At 36.1% G+C, this 17,500-nt stretch overlaps 1 protein-coding gene across 1 annotated transcript in view; it reads right to left on the minus strand.

Annotated features, from left to right (window-relative positions):
* Window positions 1-17,500, minus strand: part of yjefn3 (YjeF N-terminal domain containing 3) — a 128,660-nt gene that overhangs the window by 2,989 nt on the left and 108,171 nt on the right. Inside the window, exons 4-5 of the mRNA XM_062039374.1 lie at window positions 9,485-9,598; window positions 1,639-1,789 (exon numbers count right to left, since the gene is read on the minus strand). Of these exons, the coding sequence (XP_061895358.1) occupies window positions 1,639-1,789; window positions 9,485-9,598 (265 nt within the window). The remainder of the gene's footprint in view (window positions 1-1,638; window positions 1,790-9,484; window positions 9,599-17,500) is intronic.

Below are 17,500 nucleotides of genomic sequence, written 5' to 3' on the forward strand. Positions count from 1 at the left end.
TTCTGAAAACACGATGAAAAAAAAATAAAAGACATAAAAAGTGGTATAAAAGAGCAAACAGGTGAAATGTAACAAGAAAATGTTGCATTATTTACTCTAATAACACAAAGCTGCCATGCAGGCAGTTTCTTTCTTTAAAAAATAATAATGAATCAAAATCAATGTCATTATGAATTATTGACCTATTCAAGGCTCCATTTACTTCACATTAAATATTCCGCTTTGAGATATTTATGGGGGAAAATGTTGCATATTTTTTGGTTGCCATTTAAAAAACAAAGTTTTTTAAAGAAGGGCCTAAAACGAACAAACAAAAACCAAAAACAACAATAAAACTTATAATTGACGGATAGATCTGAAGTTGATCTTGAGACTATTGTGGTAAAAGTTTAAAAAAATGTTGGATTTATTTTTTTTTTACTTTTCTGAGCAGTACCCTTTTGGATCCCCAATAATTTTAGTGGGACTTTTTTTTTTTTAAGTGTCATTGCTCAATCAATGTTGTTATGAGTTGTTTACCCTTTTTAAGACTCCAATTATTATATACCGGTAATCTAAAATATTCCACTTTAAAATTTTATTGGGGGAAAATATTGCATATTTTGTGTTTTTTTTCATAAAAAAAACACGGTTTTCCTTGACAAAAATGGCATACAACTTAAATCTTTAAAAGCGTTATATTGACAGATAGACCTAATGTGGATCTAGAGATTTAAACCTTGAATAATAATAATAGTAATAATAATAATATTACTAAATAATGACACATTTGTAATATTTTTTTGGACCAAAACCTTTTGGGGTCCCCGGGATCAAGTCTGAGTGGAGGCCTAAATGTATCTTTTTTATACATACAGTATATTGTATTGGTTTTTAAAATAAAAAATATCAAAATGGCCCCCGCTGGCTTTGATTTTTCAGTGTGTGGCCCTCAGTGCAAAAAGTTTGGACACCCCTGACCTAAGATATGTTTTAGTTGCTGATGCGTTTGAATAGATTTTTAAATGCGCCAGAAAATAACCCGTTTTGTACACTGTTGATGTGGTTCAATGACCGGTAGTGCGTAAATGAGTTCCTGTACAGTATTTCTCCAGCAATGGTCATGTGGTGACATCAATGATGGTATTTTGAGAGGTAATCATTGAAGTCGGACATCACTGAAGGCCTAGTTGGGAAACGCACGGCCCGCCACTGGTATTTACAGTCAACAAAAACAAATGAACTCTGTTTCCATAGCATTAATGCAGTGAATTTAGTACAGTGTAGTTCCATGTCATTGTTCGGATAATAAATTGACCGAGCTGATCAGCAGCATTGACTGATATCTGACATCAGCTATTTTCAGATAATTAATTTCTCTTATCTCGTTGTGCTATCTTGTCATTGGCATGATGAGTTAAACCTGTGAGCCGGAATCTCGCAGAACATTTTCTACCTGGGGTCTAATCTAGTCCTTTGGTGCTCTTCTTTAAGTAAAAACAGGAACTTCTCAAAGAGAATCAAAACCATCTTGGACCATGTTCGGAGGATACAAAGTGTAGTGGTAAAAAAAAAATTGCTAGGTCCACTTTATCCCCCCTTAGAGGCACCAGAAGGTCATCGTAGCGTGTGTTTGTGCAGTTTGTCTGAAACACTCACCCGAGGGCATGTCCACACTGGCTATAGGGATCTTAACCTGCTTGAGGGTGACCAGAATCCCAGAGTAGGGCTCCCTAATGTCAATGGAGTCATCCTGGGGGCCCAGCATGGCGTCAATCACCAGGTTGTAGGCGTCATTTATCAGCTGGACCTGTAAATAAACAAACCCAAACAAAATAAAAATATCGTATTTTTCAGACTATAAGGTGCACTTAAAGGCCTACTGAAATGAAATGTTTTTATTTAAACGGGGATAGCAGATCCACTCTATGTGTCATACTTGATCATTTCGCGATATTGCCATATTTTTGCTGAAAGGATTTAGTAGAGAACAACGACGATAAAGATCGCAACTTTTGGTATCTGATAAAAAAAAGCCTTGACCCTACCGGAAGTAGCGTGACGTCACAAGTTGAAAGGCTCCTCACATTTCCCCATTGTTTACACCAGCAGCGAGAGCGATTCGGACCGAGAAAGCGACGATTACCCCATTAATTTGAGCGAGGATGAAAGATTCGTGGATGAGGAACGTTAGAGTGAAGGACTAGAATGCAGTGCAAGACATATCTTTTTTCGCTCTGACCGTAACTTAGGTACAAGCTGGCTCATTGGATTCCACACTCTCTCCTTTTTCTATTGTGGATCACGGATTTGTATTTCAAACCATTTTCAATCCTCTTGAAAAAGAGAGTCGAGAACGCGAAATGGACATTCACAGTGACTTTTATCTCCACGACAATACATCGACGAAACACTGTAGCTACGGAGCTAACGTGATAGCATCGTGCTTAACTGCATATCGAATCAAAATAAATAAATCCCTGACCGGAAGGATAGACAGAAGATCAACAATACTATTAAACCATGGACATGTAAATACACGGTTAATGCTTTCCAGCTTGGCGAAGGTTAACAATGCTGTTGCTAACGACGCCATTGAAGCTAACTTCACAGACCTCACAGAGCTATGCTAAAAACATTAGCTATCCACCTATGCCAGCCAGCCCTCATCTGCTCATCAACACCCGTGCTCACCTGCGTTCCAGCGATCGACGGTGCGACGAAGGACTTCACCCGATCACAGATGCGGTCGGCGAGACGGAGGAAGTTAAGGTGAGTTCGGCGGCTAACGCGTCTGCTATCCATCTCTGTCTTCCTGGTTGTGTTGCTGTAGTCCGCCGCTAATACACCGATCCCACCTACAACTTTCTTCTTTGCAGTCTCCATTGTTCATTAAACAAATTGCAAAAGATTCACCAACACAGATGTCCAGAATACTGTGGAATTTTGAAATGAAAACAGAGCTTTTTTGTTATGTATTCAATCGGGTACCAATACTTCCGTATCAACCGTTGACGTCACGCGCATACGTCATCATACATAGACGTTTTCAGCCGGAAGTTTCCCGGGAAATTTACAATTGCACTTTATAAGTTAACCCGGCCGTATTGGCATGTGTTGCAATGTTAAGATTTCATCATTGATATATAAACTATCAGACTGCGTGGTCGCTAGTAGTGGCTTTCAGTAGGCCTTTAAGCCACTTGTTCATTTGCGGTTAATATCTGCTTACACTTCTGTTAAAATGTAATATAAAGTTATTCTTCTGTTATTTGGATACTTTACATTAGTTTTGGACGATACCACAAATTTAGGTATCGATCCGATACCAAGTAGTTAAAGAATCATACATTGGTCATATTCAAAGTCCGCATGTGTACAGGGACATATTTCCTGAGTTTATAAACATAATATAAAAAATGTTTTAAAGAAAAAATATTTTTTGACGATAAAATATTGATGTAATCATAGTAGTATCGACTAGATACGCTATTGTACTTGGTATCATTACAGTGGATGGTAGGTGTAGATCCACCCATGGCATTTTTTTACATTCAGGGTGCCAGCTTGTTGTTAGCGGTTAGCTATCGTAGCCTCCTACGGTGTGTAGTGAAGCATGTTTAGCTATTCCTGGTCCTGCAGGGGTGATACTTGTAAGAAACATACTTTATTTGTCGCCATGGAGGCGAGGATTAGTGATTTAGAAGTAGCTAAAACACTGCAGACTGCGGCTGGACTTTAGCCGTTAGCTAGCTAGCCATGTCTTAAAGCACCTCAGGAAGAGGTTGGGTGTTTCACCTTTATCTTTCGTTTTTAAGCCGAAATGTGTCAGTTCTCCCTTTTCTGTCTACACACTGTGTCTGCTTGTAAGTACTCTGTGATTGTGCACTGCCGAACATGCTCCTCTGCTCGTAAACCAGCAATGACCCGACGTGACGACAACAGGGGCGTGGGGGACTGGGGGTACTTTGTAGAGGTGGTATAGTACCGAATATGATTCATTAGTATCGCGGTACTATACTAATACCGGTATACCGTAAAACCCCACTAGCTAGCAAGGTAGCAAGCTAACAATCTTACCAAGTTGAGACCGCATTCTCTAAATCAGGGGTGCCCACACTTTTTCTGCAGGCGAGCTACTTTTCAATTGACCAAGTCGAGGGGATCTACCTCAATCATACCGTATTTTTCAGAGTATAAGTTGCATTTTGGGGGGAAATTTATTTGATAAAAACCAACACCAAGAATAGACATTTGAAAGGCAATTTAAAATAAATAAAGAATGGTGAACAACAGGCTGAATAAGTGTACGTTATATGAGGCATAAATAACCAACTGAGAACGTGCCTGGTATGTTAACGTAACATATTATGGTAAGAGTCATTCAAATAACTATAACATATAGAACATGCTATACGTTTACCAAACAATCTGTCACTCCTATGTGACGACCTGGGCGCATGGTGATGCGGGGTTTTCGTCTCTCAGGATGCAACGGACTTCAGACTGTGCAGGTAGGAAATTATTTATTAAAGGAATAAATCAGACGGGAACAAAGAAAAACGTGCTCACAGCACTTAAGGTAAACTAAAGGGGCTAGCGTGGGAGCTAGCAAGTCAAAGAGCCTAGCGTAGAAGCTAGCAGGTACCTAGCATGAAACAAAAGTCAACTGTTGCAAATAGCAAATTAGGAAGCCAGTCCGAGTGAGGCCAGGGCAAAGACTAAATAGCCCTCTGATTAGTGCCCGGACAACAGGTGAGCGTCCCGAACACTAACCAGAGGCAGGTGTGTGCAATCTGCCGTCATGGCAACGGAAACAAACAAAACTCAAGGTGCTGAAAACACACGTGACTTGAAAACGTAAACAAACTATGATCCGGGCAGCGTATCATAACATCCTAACCGCTAAATCCCATGAAATCTTATACGTCTAGTCTCTTACGTGAATGAGCTAAATAATATTATTTGATATTTTACGGTAATGTGTTAATAATTTCACACATAAGTAGCTCCTGAGTATAAGTCGCACCCCCGGCCAAACTATGAAAAAAACTGCGACTTATAGTCCCAAAAATACGGTATATATGATTTATATTTATTTATTTATGAAAGAGACATTTTTGTTAACAAGTTAAAGGCCTACTGAAACCCACTACTACCGACCACGCAGTCTGATAGTTTATATATCAATGATGAAATCTTAACATTGCAACACATGCCAACATGGCCGGGTTAACTTATAAAGTGCAATTTTAAATTTCCCGCTAAACTTCCGGTTGAAAACGTCTTTGGATGATGACGTATGCGCGTGACGTAGCCAGTGAAACAGAAGTATCGGTACCCCGTTGAATCCAATACAAAATAGTTCTGTTTTCATCTCATAATTCCACAGTATTCTGGACATCTGTGTTGGTGAATCTTTTGCAATTTGTTTAATGAACAATGAAGACTGCAAAGAAGAACGTTGTAGGTGGGATCGGTGTATTAGCGGGGGACTACAGCAATACAACCAGGAAGACTTTGACTCGGATAGCAGACGCGCTAGCCGACGCTAGCCACCGACCGCACGGATGATCGTGGTGAAGTCCTTCGTCCTTCCGTCGATCGCTGGAACGCAGGTGAGCACGGGTGTTGATGAGCAGATGAGGGCTGGCTGGCGTAGGTGGAGCGCTAATGTTTTTATCATAGCTCTGTGAGGTCCCGTTACTAAGTTAGCTTCAATGGCGTCGTTAGCAACAGCTTTTTAAGCTTCGCCAAGCTGGAAAGCATTAACCGTGTATTTACATGTCCATGGTTTAATAGTATTGTTGATTTTCTGTCTATCCTTCCAGTCAGGGGTTTATGTATTTTGTTTCTATCTGCATTTGAGCCCGATGCTATCACGTTAGCTTCCTAGCTAAGTTAGCTTCAATGGCATCGTTGGCAACAGCATTGTTAACCTTCGCCAGGCTGGAAAGCATTAACCGTGTAGTTACATGTCCATGGTTTAATAGTATTGTTGATCTTCTGTCTATCCTTCCAGTCAGGGATTTATTTATTTTGTTTCTATATGCAGTTAAGCACGATGCTATCACGTTAGCTCCGTAGCTAAAGTGTTTCGTCAATGTATTGTCGTGGAGATAATAGTCACTGTGAATGTCCATTTCCCGTTCTCGACTCTCATTTTCAAGAGGATATAGTATCCGAGGTGGTTTAAAATACAAATCCGTGATCCACAATAGAAAAAGGAGAGAGTGTGGAATCCAATGAGCCAGCTTGTACCTAAGTTACGGTCAGAGCGAAAAAAGATATGTCTTGCACTGCATTCTAGTCCATCACTCTAACGTTCCTCATCCACAAATCTTTCATCCTCGCTCAAATTAATGGGGTAATCGTCGCTTTCTCGGTCCGAATCGCTCTAGCTGCATTGTAAACAATAGGAAAATATGAGGAGGCGAACAACTGACTACGTCACGCTACTTCCGGTAGGGGCAAGGCTTTTTTTTATCAGAGACCAAAAGTTGCGAACTTTATCGTCGTTGTTCTATACTAAATCCTTTCAGCAAAAATATGGCAATATCGCGAAATGATCAAGTATGACAAATAGAATGGATCTGCTATCCCCGTTTAAATAAAAAACATTCATTTCAGTAGGCCTTTAAAGGTGTTTAATGATAATACAAGCATGTTTAACACATATAGATTCCTTTTTTTTCATGAAGACAAGAATATAAGTTGGTGTATTACCTGATTGTGATGACTTGCATTGATAGGAATCAGACAGTGGTGCTGATAACGTCCACATTTTCAAATGGAGGAGAAAATAAAGTCCTCCTTTCTGTCCAATACCACATGAAAGTGGTTTTTTTTTTGGCATCTTATTTGTCCTCCTTCTTATACACTTTACAAGAAATACATTGGCGACAAACGCTGTAACTTGCTAGCTTGTGCACGGCAGCTTTCTGAGACTCTTATTTTGTCAGCGCAGGCAGGACGAAGCAGCGCTTTTATTGTGAAGACAGGAACTGTGCAGTCGGTCTTTAGTGTTTTGACGGCAGGTACGGCGTGAGAGTCTGTTGAAATAAAAAGTGTTTCTCGCCTTCCTGTCGGTCATTTTTTCTTAATAATGATCTGCGTCATCTCACAAGACGGTCGGGTGCCGTGAATGTCAATCAAGTGACGAAAGTGACGTCTTGGTGAAGATTTTGATTGCTATTTTTTAGGGGAAATTTTTTTAATGCCTGGCTGGCGATCGACTGACACACCCTCCGCCATAGACCGGTAGCTCGCTTCCACCGCTTTTAATGCTCCTGTATCAAATATGTACACTACCGTTCAAAAGTTTGGGGTCACATTGAAATGCCCTTATTTTTGAAGGAAAAGCACTGTACTTTTCAATGAAGATAACTTTAAACTAGTCTTAACTTTAAAGAAATACACTCTATACATTGCTAATGTGGTAAATGACTATTCTAGCTGCAAATGTCTGGTTTTTGGTGCAATATCTACATAGGTGTATAGAGGCCCATTTCCAGCAACTATCACTCCAGTGTTCTAATGGTACAATGTGTTTGCTCATTGGCTCAGAAGGCTAATTGATGATTACAAAACCCTTGTGCAATCATGTTCACACATCTGAAAACAGTTTAGCTCGTTACAGAAGCTACAAAACTGACCTTCCTTTGAGCAGATTGAGTTTCTGGAGCATCACATTTGTGGGGTCAATTAAACGCGCAAAATGGCCAGAAAAAGAGAACTTTCATCTGAAACTCGACAGTCTATTCTAACAATTTTGAACAGAAATAGTTCATGCACATTCAGGTAAATTCCTCAAAATTACAATTAAAAAATGTTTGGCCGGGGACCGGGCTGTGTATATGTGCATTAATTGACTTAATTAATCGCACTTGGCGCGATGATGTCATGTTATCGATGGAAAAATTGATTTTTAGACAATATGATTTGCCTGAGCGGCTAGGAGACCCCGAGAGTAACAAGCGGTTGCCTTGTTGCCTTTCCATTAAGAACAATACATTCGTTTTTAGTATAAGTTTGCTGGTTTCAAGAAATGTAATGCCGAGCGTGTCATTATGTCAAGATAATGGCACTAGCATTTACTTCGTTTAAGAATGTTTTTCAACATATTGAGCAAAAAGGTCTCTTTTTTTTCTACCAAGAAAAGTGCACTTGTTATTAGTGAGAATATACTTATTTTAAGGTATTTTTGGGTTCATTGAGGTTAGCTAATTTTACTTGTTTTTGAAAGTCTTGACAAGCCAAATTTTCTTGTTCTATTGGCAGATAATTTTGCTTAGTTCAAGTAAAATACCCCTAATTTTTGAAATTTTTTCCCTTGTTTTTGAACACTGACTTTTTGCAGTGTAAGCTGTACATCAAGCAAGAATGGGAAATAATTCCACCTGAAACGTTTCAAAAATGTGTCTCCTCAGTTCCCAAACGTTTACTGAGTGTTGTTAAAAGGAAAGGCCATGTAACACAGTGGTGAACTGGCTGACGTAGGTGGATAGCTAAAGTTTTTAGCATAGCTCTGTGAGGTCCGGTTGATAAGTTAGCTTCAATGGTGTCGTTAGCAACACAGCATTGTTAAGCTTCGCCAAGCTGGAAATTATTAACCGTGTATTTACATGTCCCTGGTTTAATAGTATTGTTGATCTTCTGTCTATCCTTCCAGTCAGGTATTTATTTATTTTGTTTCTATCTGCATTGGAGCCAGATTCTATTACGTTAGCTCCGTAGCTAAAGAGCTTCGCTGATGTATTGTCGTGGAGATAAAAGTCACTGTGAATGTCCATTTCGCGTTCTCGACTCTCATTTTCAAGAGGATATAGTATCCGAGGTGGTTTGAAATACAAATCCGTGATGCACAATAGAAAAAGGAGAGAGTGTGGAATCCAATGAGCCAGCTTGTACCTAAGTTACGGTCAGAGCGAAAAAAGATACACCCTGCACTAACTCTCTAGTTCTTCACTCTAACGTTCCTCATCCACGAATCTTTCATCCTCGCTCAAATTAATGGGGTAATCGTCGCTTTCTCGGTCCGAATCGCTCTCGCTCCATTGTAAACAACGGGGAATTGTGAGGAATCCTACCTCCTGTGACGTCACGCTACTTCCGGTATAGGCAAGGCTTTTTTTTATCAGCGACCAAAAGTTGCGAACTTTATCGTCGTTGTTCTCTACTAAATCCTTTCAGCAAAAATATGGCAATATCGCGAAATGATCAAGTATGACACATAGAATGGATCTGCTATCCCCGTTTAAATTTTACAAAAATAATTTCAGTAGGCCTTTAAATTCTAAGTTAATGATTATTTGCAAAAAAAAATAAGTTTCTCAGTTGGAACATTAAATATCTTGTCTTTGCAGTCTATTCAATTGAATATAAGTTGAAAAGGATTCGCAAATCATTGTATTCTGTTTTTATTTACCATTTACACAACGTGTTAACTTCACTGGTTTTGGGTTTTGTGTATAGGAAAATAAATCCTGCTGGGAATAAGACTTACCTCTGTGGGGAGGTAGGAGAGGAAAGGGATGTCCATCTTCTCGCATTGAACTGTGAAGTCTTGGTGCAGACTGTGAGAGGAGCGCTTTGGGTGGTAGATGGTGGGCTCATATTCCTGAATGCCGCCACAAAATGAAGGGGGTTCACACATTATTTCATCATCACGCTCCCCTCTTTGTTTTCCTACAAACGACGTGCTGTACATGTGATCGCTGCCTGGAGGCACGTATGTCCGCCAGCGTTCGACAAGTTGCGGTTTTCTGCTGTCTGCTTCCTGAACGAATGGCGGGGGAGACGGAGGAGAGTGGAAATCCAGACGCCCGTGAAACTAACGTTCTGTGATGTTCGGCAGGAAGCACCTGGGATCTTTGAACTTTACACCAAATCTTTTAACACGCACGTTGTCTGTCAGTAAGATAAGTGTCTTCTGACTGCTAAGTTTTTTTTTCCCAAGTCAGAGTAAATGTATAAAGTCATGCGGACCTCAACGAACCAGGGGCCGTACTTACCAAGCTTCTTAGAATTACTCCTAAGAAGTCTGCTAAGAGTTGACTTAAGAGTAAATAAATTCTTCGCTGAAAGCTGCACTTAAAAGTTAGTTATCAAGCGTCTTACTCACACTTTCAGCGAAGTGTAGGACTGAATCTTAAGTGTCACACTCAGAGCTGAATTACGACATTACTATGTGCCGTAAAGGGAATTTTAGGTGACGTCATTTCTGTGTCCATAGAAATGACCAATCACGGAAGGGAATCCGTTGTCTAAGAATAAAGAAATATCTTGGAAATATTTAAGTGGACAATGGGAGTGTATATTTTGACAATAAACTACAAAATAATACAAAACAAACTAGTCCCCGCCGGCACTCACGCTACCGCTCCCTCTCTTCTCTCGCCCACACACTCACTGACGTCACTCACCTCACGGCCACACACATACGCTACTGTCATAACATTTTCTTTCCAATTCATTAATTAGGCAACTCATTTGAAACTGGTGTGGGTGGCTCTATATATACTAGCCCACTGCAGACACATGCAGAAATCAACAAGGAATCGAAAAGTATTAAATCTGTGACAAAAATAATATCCGCTCTGTCTAAACGATACCGTTTGATCGTTCCCTGAACGTTCGCGCACGTCTCTCTCGCCTCAGTGCCATCCCCTGCTGGCAACTCCTAACCACTTAAGACACCTCTGAAGGTCTCTTAAATATCGTGGAGAGTAGGAGTGATTCTTAGACTTAAGAACGTTGATAAAAAGCTTTTATTCTTAAGTTTGAGAGTAGGACTAAATTTCGCAAATTCTCAGGACTTAAGTGTAAAATGGCACTCTAAGAAGCTTGATAAGTACGGCCCCAGATTTCCCCAGTGCCGACAGCACTCGTGCACGTCCAGACCATGACAATTATCTTAGTATTCACTTGGTGCCAGCTCTTTAGACAATCATTTTTCAGTGGACAGTAAATTCCATGGGCTTTAAAAGCTGACTAGTAGTTTTATTTCCATAATAATGTACAAAACCGGTCAAAAGTTTGGACACACCTTCTCATTCAATGCGTTTTCTTTATTTCCATGACTATTTACATTGTAGATAGTCACTGAAGGCATCAAAACTATGAATGAACACATGTGGAGTTATGTACTTAACAAAAAAAAGGTGAAATAACTCAAAGCATGTTTTATATTCTAGTTTCTTCAAAATAGCCACGCTTTGCACTGATTACTTTTTTGCACACTCTTGGCATTCTCTCGATGAGCTTCAACCTGAAATGATTTTCACTTCACAGGTGTGCTTGGAGCTCATGGAGAGAATGCCAAGAGTGTGCAAAGCAGTAATCAGAGCAAAGGGTGGCTATTTTGAAGAAACTAGAATACAAAACATGTTTTCAGTAATTTCACCTTGTTTTGTTAAGTACTTAACTCCACATGTGTGACAATCTACAATGTAAATAGTCATGAAAATAAAGACAATGAAGGAGAAGGTGTGCCCAAACTTTTGGCCTGTATTGTACATCGAGAAGAAAAGGTTATTGCTTTATTAAAATAGAAATGTAAGGGGTGGGGACTCACTTTTGCAACCTAATGAACCACAGTCCTACATCACATTACGTTGTATTTATCGTTGTTTGGGTTTCATCCCATTTTTCCTTTTTGCAGGAAAACGAAAGGGCTAATCGCATGTTTTCATGTAAGAATATTCAATAAGGAGCACTGCCTAAAAAAACAGGCCTGGGCAATTATTTTGACTCGGGGGGCCAAATTTAGAGAAAAAAATAATAATATATGTATATATAAAAATATATATACATATACACACATATGTATACATATATATATATATATCAGTGTTTCCCAAGATAACTGTGGCGGTGGGGACGTGGATATGGGCGTGGCTATGGGCGTGGTAACCATGACATCATCGAGTAATTTGCATAATTTACTACAATGACATGATTTTCTCTAAAAAGCTTCAAAAAATGTATACTTACTAATTAATAATAACAGTTTTGTTTTAAACGCCCATCCATCCATTTTACAATATAATTACAACACTTTATGTACATATTTGTATACAGATTTGAACAATAAGTTATTCACTGAAATATATTTATTAATTGTGGCTCTTACAAAAAATATATCTTATAAAATATAAAAGCTAAAATGTCTCTTAGAGCTCTGCCCCTTTAATTAGTGCATACTAAATAATTCAACTTTAGCCTACTACTACAACCATATTATTTACCAGCAACATAAAGTGAAACAGAGGCAGAGGTGTCCTGCCACAGTCAGTAACAAATAAACAGAAAACAGTAATGGTCAAATACAAATAAGGCAACAAGAGAAGTATTCTACACTTCTCTTTTGTAAAATAAATCTGAACAGCCTATATGGGCATCTACATCAACTATATGATTTGCCTGAGAACCTGGACAGGACAACAAAACAAAAAAACAAACAAAACAAAAATCTATTTGTGGCGGACGTAATTCTTTCGTGGCGGGCCGCCACAAATAAATTAATGTGTGGGAAACACTGTATATATATATATATATATATATATATATATATATATATATATATATATATATATATATATATATATATATATATATATACTGTATATATGTATATGTATGTATATCTGTGTGTGTAAGCTGTGAAAATCCCTGTACAGTGTGTGAGTTTGGGTCCTATTTTTAGGAACACTAATGCAAAACCTCACAATAATGTCGGGTTGAAAGCTAAAAACGTTATGACAGACCGCCTTAAAAGACGGAATGGAATGTAAAGAATGTTTACTGAATGAGACACCCAGATTGTACATGAAAATAAAGAATGTGGGATTTACAATATTAACTATGAACGATAAAACACTGAATTTTGACAACATATCTCCATCGACATATTTTACAATCAAGCGAAATGCAACGAAAATGCAACAAACACAGCGAAATATTAACGTGAAGGGTAAAAAAAAAAAAACACCTACAATCTGATACATCTGATATATCACTAAGCTTTAGACCTTTGTTGTGAAAATCTCCTTCCGCGTCTGTCCCTGACACCCGCATTTCAGGCTGACACTCTGTGGAAACGCTCCCACACCCACACTGCTTGGTGCCTCGTGTGAGCTGCTGTCACTTACATCAGTGGTCCCCAACCTTTTTGTACTTGCGGACCGGTCAATGCTTGAAAATTTGTCCCACGGACCGGGGGGAGGGAGGGGTAGTAAAAAATGTTTTTTTTTTTGTTTTTTTTTGTCATAAAGACATACAATCATGTGTGCTTACGGACTGTATCCCTGCAGACTGTATCGATTTATATTGATATATAATGTATATATTGTGTTTTTTATGTTGATTTAATTTAATTTTTTTTTTTTTTTTTTTTTTTTTTTAACTTCTTGTGCGGCCGCGGCCCGGTCCAATCGGTCCACGGACCGGTACCGGGCCACGGACCGGTACCGGGCCACGGCCCGGTGGTTGGGGACCACTGACTTACATTACCATAGTAACTAATTAGATTAACATAGTAACTAATTAGATTACCATAGTAACTAGTATATCATGCAAAAGCACAGATTCCAACCATTGAAATACTTTGTATAGTTCAAGACTTACGGTCATTTGAAAACATCATAATGGCAGCTACACGTTCCGTCTTAAAGATCTAAAAAAATTATTTGGGAATGTCCGGCGGGCCAGATTGAAAAGCTTAACGGGCCACATGTGGCCACCGGGCCTTAATTTGCCCAGGCCTTTTGTATAATAACACAAAGTGCTTATGTGACATGTTAAAGTTGTATTTTTCACACACAGTCCGACACCAGCGGAGTGATTCTCAGTACAGCGTGATTAAGTTTCTTTATGAGGAGCAAACTACGATAATGGCGGTCTGAGAGGAGAGGAAGGTATGCGAGAAAAGTCAAATGCCAACATTGACAAACGGTTGTAAAAATGAGGGAGGAAAAGATGATTTACGTCAGGGGTGTCCAAATTGCGGACCGGGGGCCATTTGCGGCCCGCAGCTAATTGTTTACCCGGCCCGCCACACATTCTGCAAGAATTGCAAAATTGATAATATTGCAAAAATTTAAGAAAGAAAAAGTTGCAATGTTGACACAAAAGCTGCCATGCAGGCTGTTTTTTTCTTTTGTGTTTGTTTATTTTTATTTTTTTTTGCCATTGCTAAAAAAAAAAAAAAAAAGACTAAAAATCTATGTTATAATGAATTATTACTTAAAAAATATCACTTTAAAATGTTTTATGTGGAAAAAATATTGCATATATTGTGTGGTTGCCATAAGTTTTATTTGACAAAAGAGCATAATACAAACAAAATAATAGTTCAAACGTAAAATCGACAGATATATCTGAAGTTGATCTCGTAATTTAAGTGTTAAAAGTTTTTTTTAAAATAATAAAAATGTATCACTTTATGAGTGGGGGACCTTTTGGATCCAAAATATATTTAGTAGGATTTTATTTAACATTTCACTGTGATTACTCAAAAATATTAAATAATTAAAATCAATGGTGTCCTGCATTATTGATCTTTTAGGGCTCTAATTACTAAATACTGCATATTTCAGTTTTACTATAAAAAAAAAAACAAAGTTGTCTTTGACAGAAAAGGCAGAAAACCTTTTTTTTTTTTTTTACTTTATATCAACCTGAAGTTGATATAGAGATTTACTGTAAGCGTTAAATTAAAAAAAATACTAATTTGACTTATTTTTTTAAAGGTTGAAAAAAAAAATCCATATATTTTGTTAAGGTTTGAAATTATACCAATTTTACTATAAAAAACAACGTTGTCTTTGACAGAAAAGGCCTAAAACCATTTTTTTTTAAAAACTTTATATCAACCTGAAGTTGATATAGAGAGTTACTGTAAGCGTTAAATAAAAAATAATAATAATTTGACTTATTTTTTTAAAGGTTAAAAAAAAAAATCCATATATTTTGTTAAGGTTTGAAATTATACCAGTTTTACTATTAAAAAAAACAAGTTGTCTTTGACAGAAAGGCATAAAACCTTTTTTTTTTTTTTTACTTTATATCAACCTGCAGTTGATATAGAGATTTACTGTGAGCGTTAAATAAAAAATAATAATAATTTGACTTATTTTTTTAAAGGTTAAAAAAAAAAAAGAATAAAAATCTATGTTATAATGAATTATTACTTAAAAAATATCACTTTAAAATGTTTTATGTGGAAAAAATATTGCATATATTGTGTGGTTGCCATAAGTTTTATTTGACAAAAGAGCATAATACAAACAAAATAATAGTTCAAACGTAAAATCGACAGATATATCTGAAGTTGATCTCGTAATTTAAGTGTTAAAAGTAAAAAAAACAACTAATAAAAATGTATCACTTTATGAGTGGGGGACCTTTTGGATCCTAAATATATTTAGTAGGATTTTATTTAACATTTCACTGTGATTACTCAAAAATATTAAAGAATTTAAATCAATTGTGTCCTGCATTATTTATCTTTTAGGGTTCTAATTACCAGTTTTACTATAAAAAACAAAGTTGTCTTTGACAGAAAAGGCAGAAAACATTTTTTTTTTTTTTTACTTTATATCAACCTGAAGTTGATATAGAGATTTACTGTAAGCGTTTCAATAAAAAATAATAATAATTTGACTTATTCTTTTAAAGGTTAAAAAAAAAATCCATATATTTTGTTAACGTTTGAAATTATACCAATTTTACTATAAAAAACAAAGTTGTCTTTGACAGAAAAGGCATAAATCCTTTTTTTTTTTTTTACTTTATATCAACCTGAAGTTGATATAGAGATTTACTGTAAGTGTTGAATAAAAAATAATAATAATTTGACTTATTTTTTTAAAGGTTAAAAAAAAAAATCCATATATTTTGTTAAGGTTTGAAATTATACAAGTTTTACTATAAAAAACAAAGTTGTCTTTGACAGAAAAGGCCTAAAACCATTTTTTTTTTAAAACTTTATATCAACCTGAAGTTGATATAGAGATTTACTGTAAGCGTTAAATAAAAAATAATAATATTTTGACTTATTTTTTTAAAGGTTAAAAAAAAAAATCCATATATTTTAATAAGGTTTGAAATTATACCAGTTTTACTATAAAAAACAAAGTTGTCTTTGACAGAAAGGCATAAAACCTTTTTTTTTTTTTTTTTACTTTATATCAACCTGAAGTTGATGTAGAGATTTACTTTAAGCGTTAAATAAAAAATAATAATAATTTGACTTATTTTTTTAAAGGTTAAAAAAAAAAAAAGACTAAAAATCTATGTTATAATGAATTATTACTTAAAAAATATCACTTTAAAATGTTTTATGTGGAAAAAATATTGCATATATTGTGTGGTTGCCATAAGTTTTATTTGACAAAAGAGCATAATACAAACAAAATAATAGTTCAAACATAAAATCGACAGATATATCTGAAGTTGATCTCGTAATTTAAGTGTTAAAAGTAAAAAAAAAAGTAATAAAAATGTATCACTTTATGAGTGGGGGACCTTTTGGATCCCAAATATATTTAGTAAGATTTTATTTAACATTTCACTGTGATTACTCAAAAATATTAAAGAATTTAAATCAATTGTGTCCTGCATTATTGATCTTTTAGGGCTCTAATTACCAGTTTTACTATAAAAAACAAAGTTGTCTTTGACAGAAAAGGCATAAAACTTTTTTTTTTATTTTTTACTTTATATCAACCTTAAGTTGATATAGAGAGTTACTGTAAGTGTTAAATAAAAAATAATAATAATTTGACTTATTTTTTTAAAGGTTAAAAGAAAAAAAAGACTAAAAATCTATGTTATAATGAATTATTACTTAAAAAATATCACTTTAAAATGTTTTATGTGGAAAAAATATTGCATATATTGTGTGGTTGCCATAAGTTTTATTTGACAAAAGAGCATAATACAAACAAAATAATAGTTCAAACGTAAAATCGACAGATATATCTGAAGTTGATCTCGTAATTTAAGTGTTAAAAGTAAAAAAACAACTAATAAAAATGTATCCCTTTATGAGTGGGGGACCTTTTGGATCCCAAATATATTTAGTAGGATTTTATTTAACATTTCACTGTGATTACTCAAAAATATTAAAGAATTAAAATCAATTGTGTCCTGCATTATTGATCTTTTAGGGCTCTAATTACCAGTTTTACTATAAAAAACAAAGTTGTCTTTGACAGAAAAGACATAAAACTTTTTTTTTTTTTTTTACTTTATATCAACCTGAAGTTGATATAGAGAGTCACTGTAAGCGTTTAAATAAAAAATAATAATTATTTGACTTATTTTTTTAAAGGTTAAAAAAAAAAATCCATATATTTTGTTAAGGTTTGAAAATGAAAAATATCCAAATGGCCCCCGCATGCTTAAATTTTTCCGTGTACGGCCCTCAGTGGAAAAATTTTGGACACCCCTGATTTACGTGATGCGGGAACATGGAGTACTCTAGGAAGTAAACATTGTTTTATTCACCAATAAATCG

The sequence above is a fragment of the Entelurus aequoreus genome, linkage group LG27, assembly GCF_033978785.1.
Source record: "Entelurus aequoreus isolate RoL-2023_Sb linkage group LG27, RoL_Eaeq_v1.1, whole genome shotgun sequence".
NCBI classification, from domain to species: domain Eukaryota; kingdom Metazoa; phylum Chordata; class Actinopteri; order Syngnathiformes; family Syngnathidae; genus Entelurus; species Entelurus aequoreus.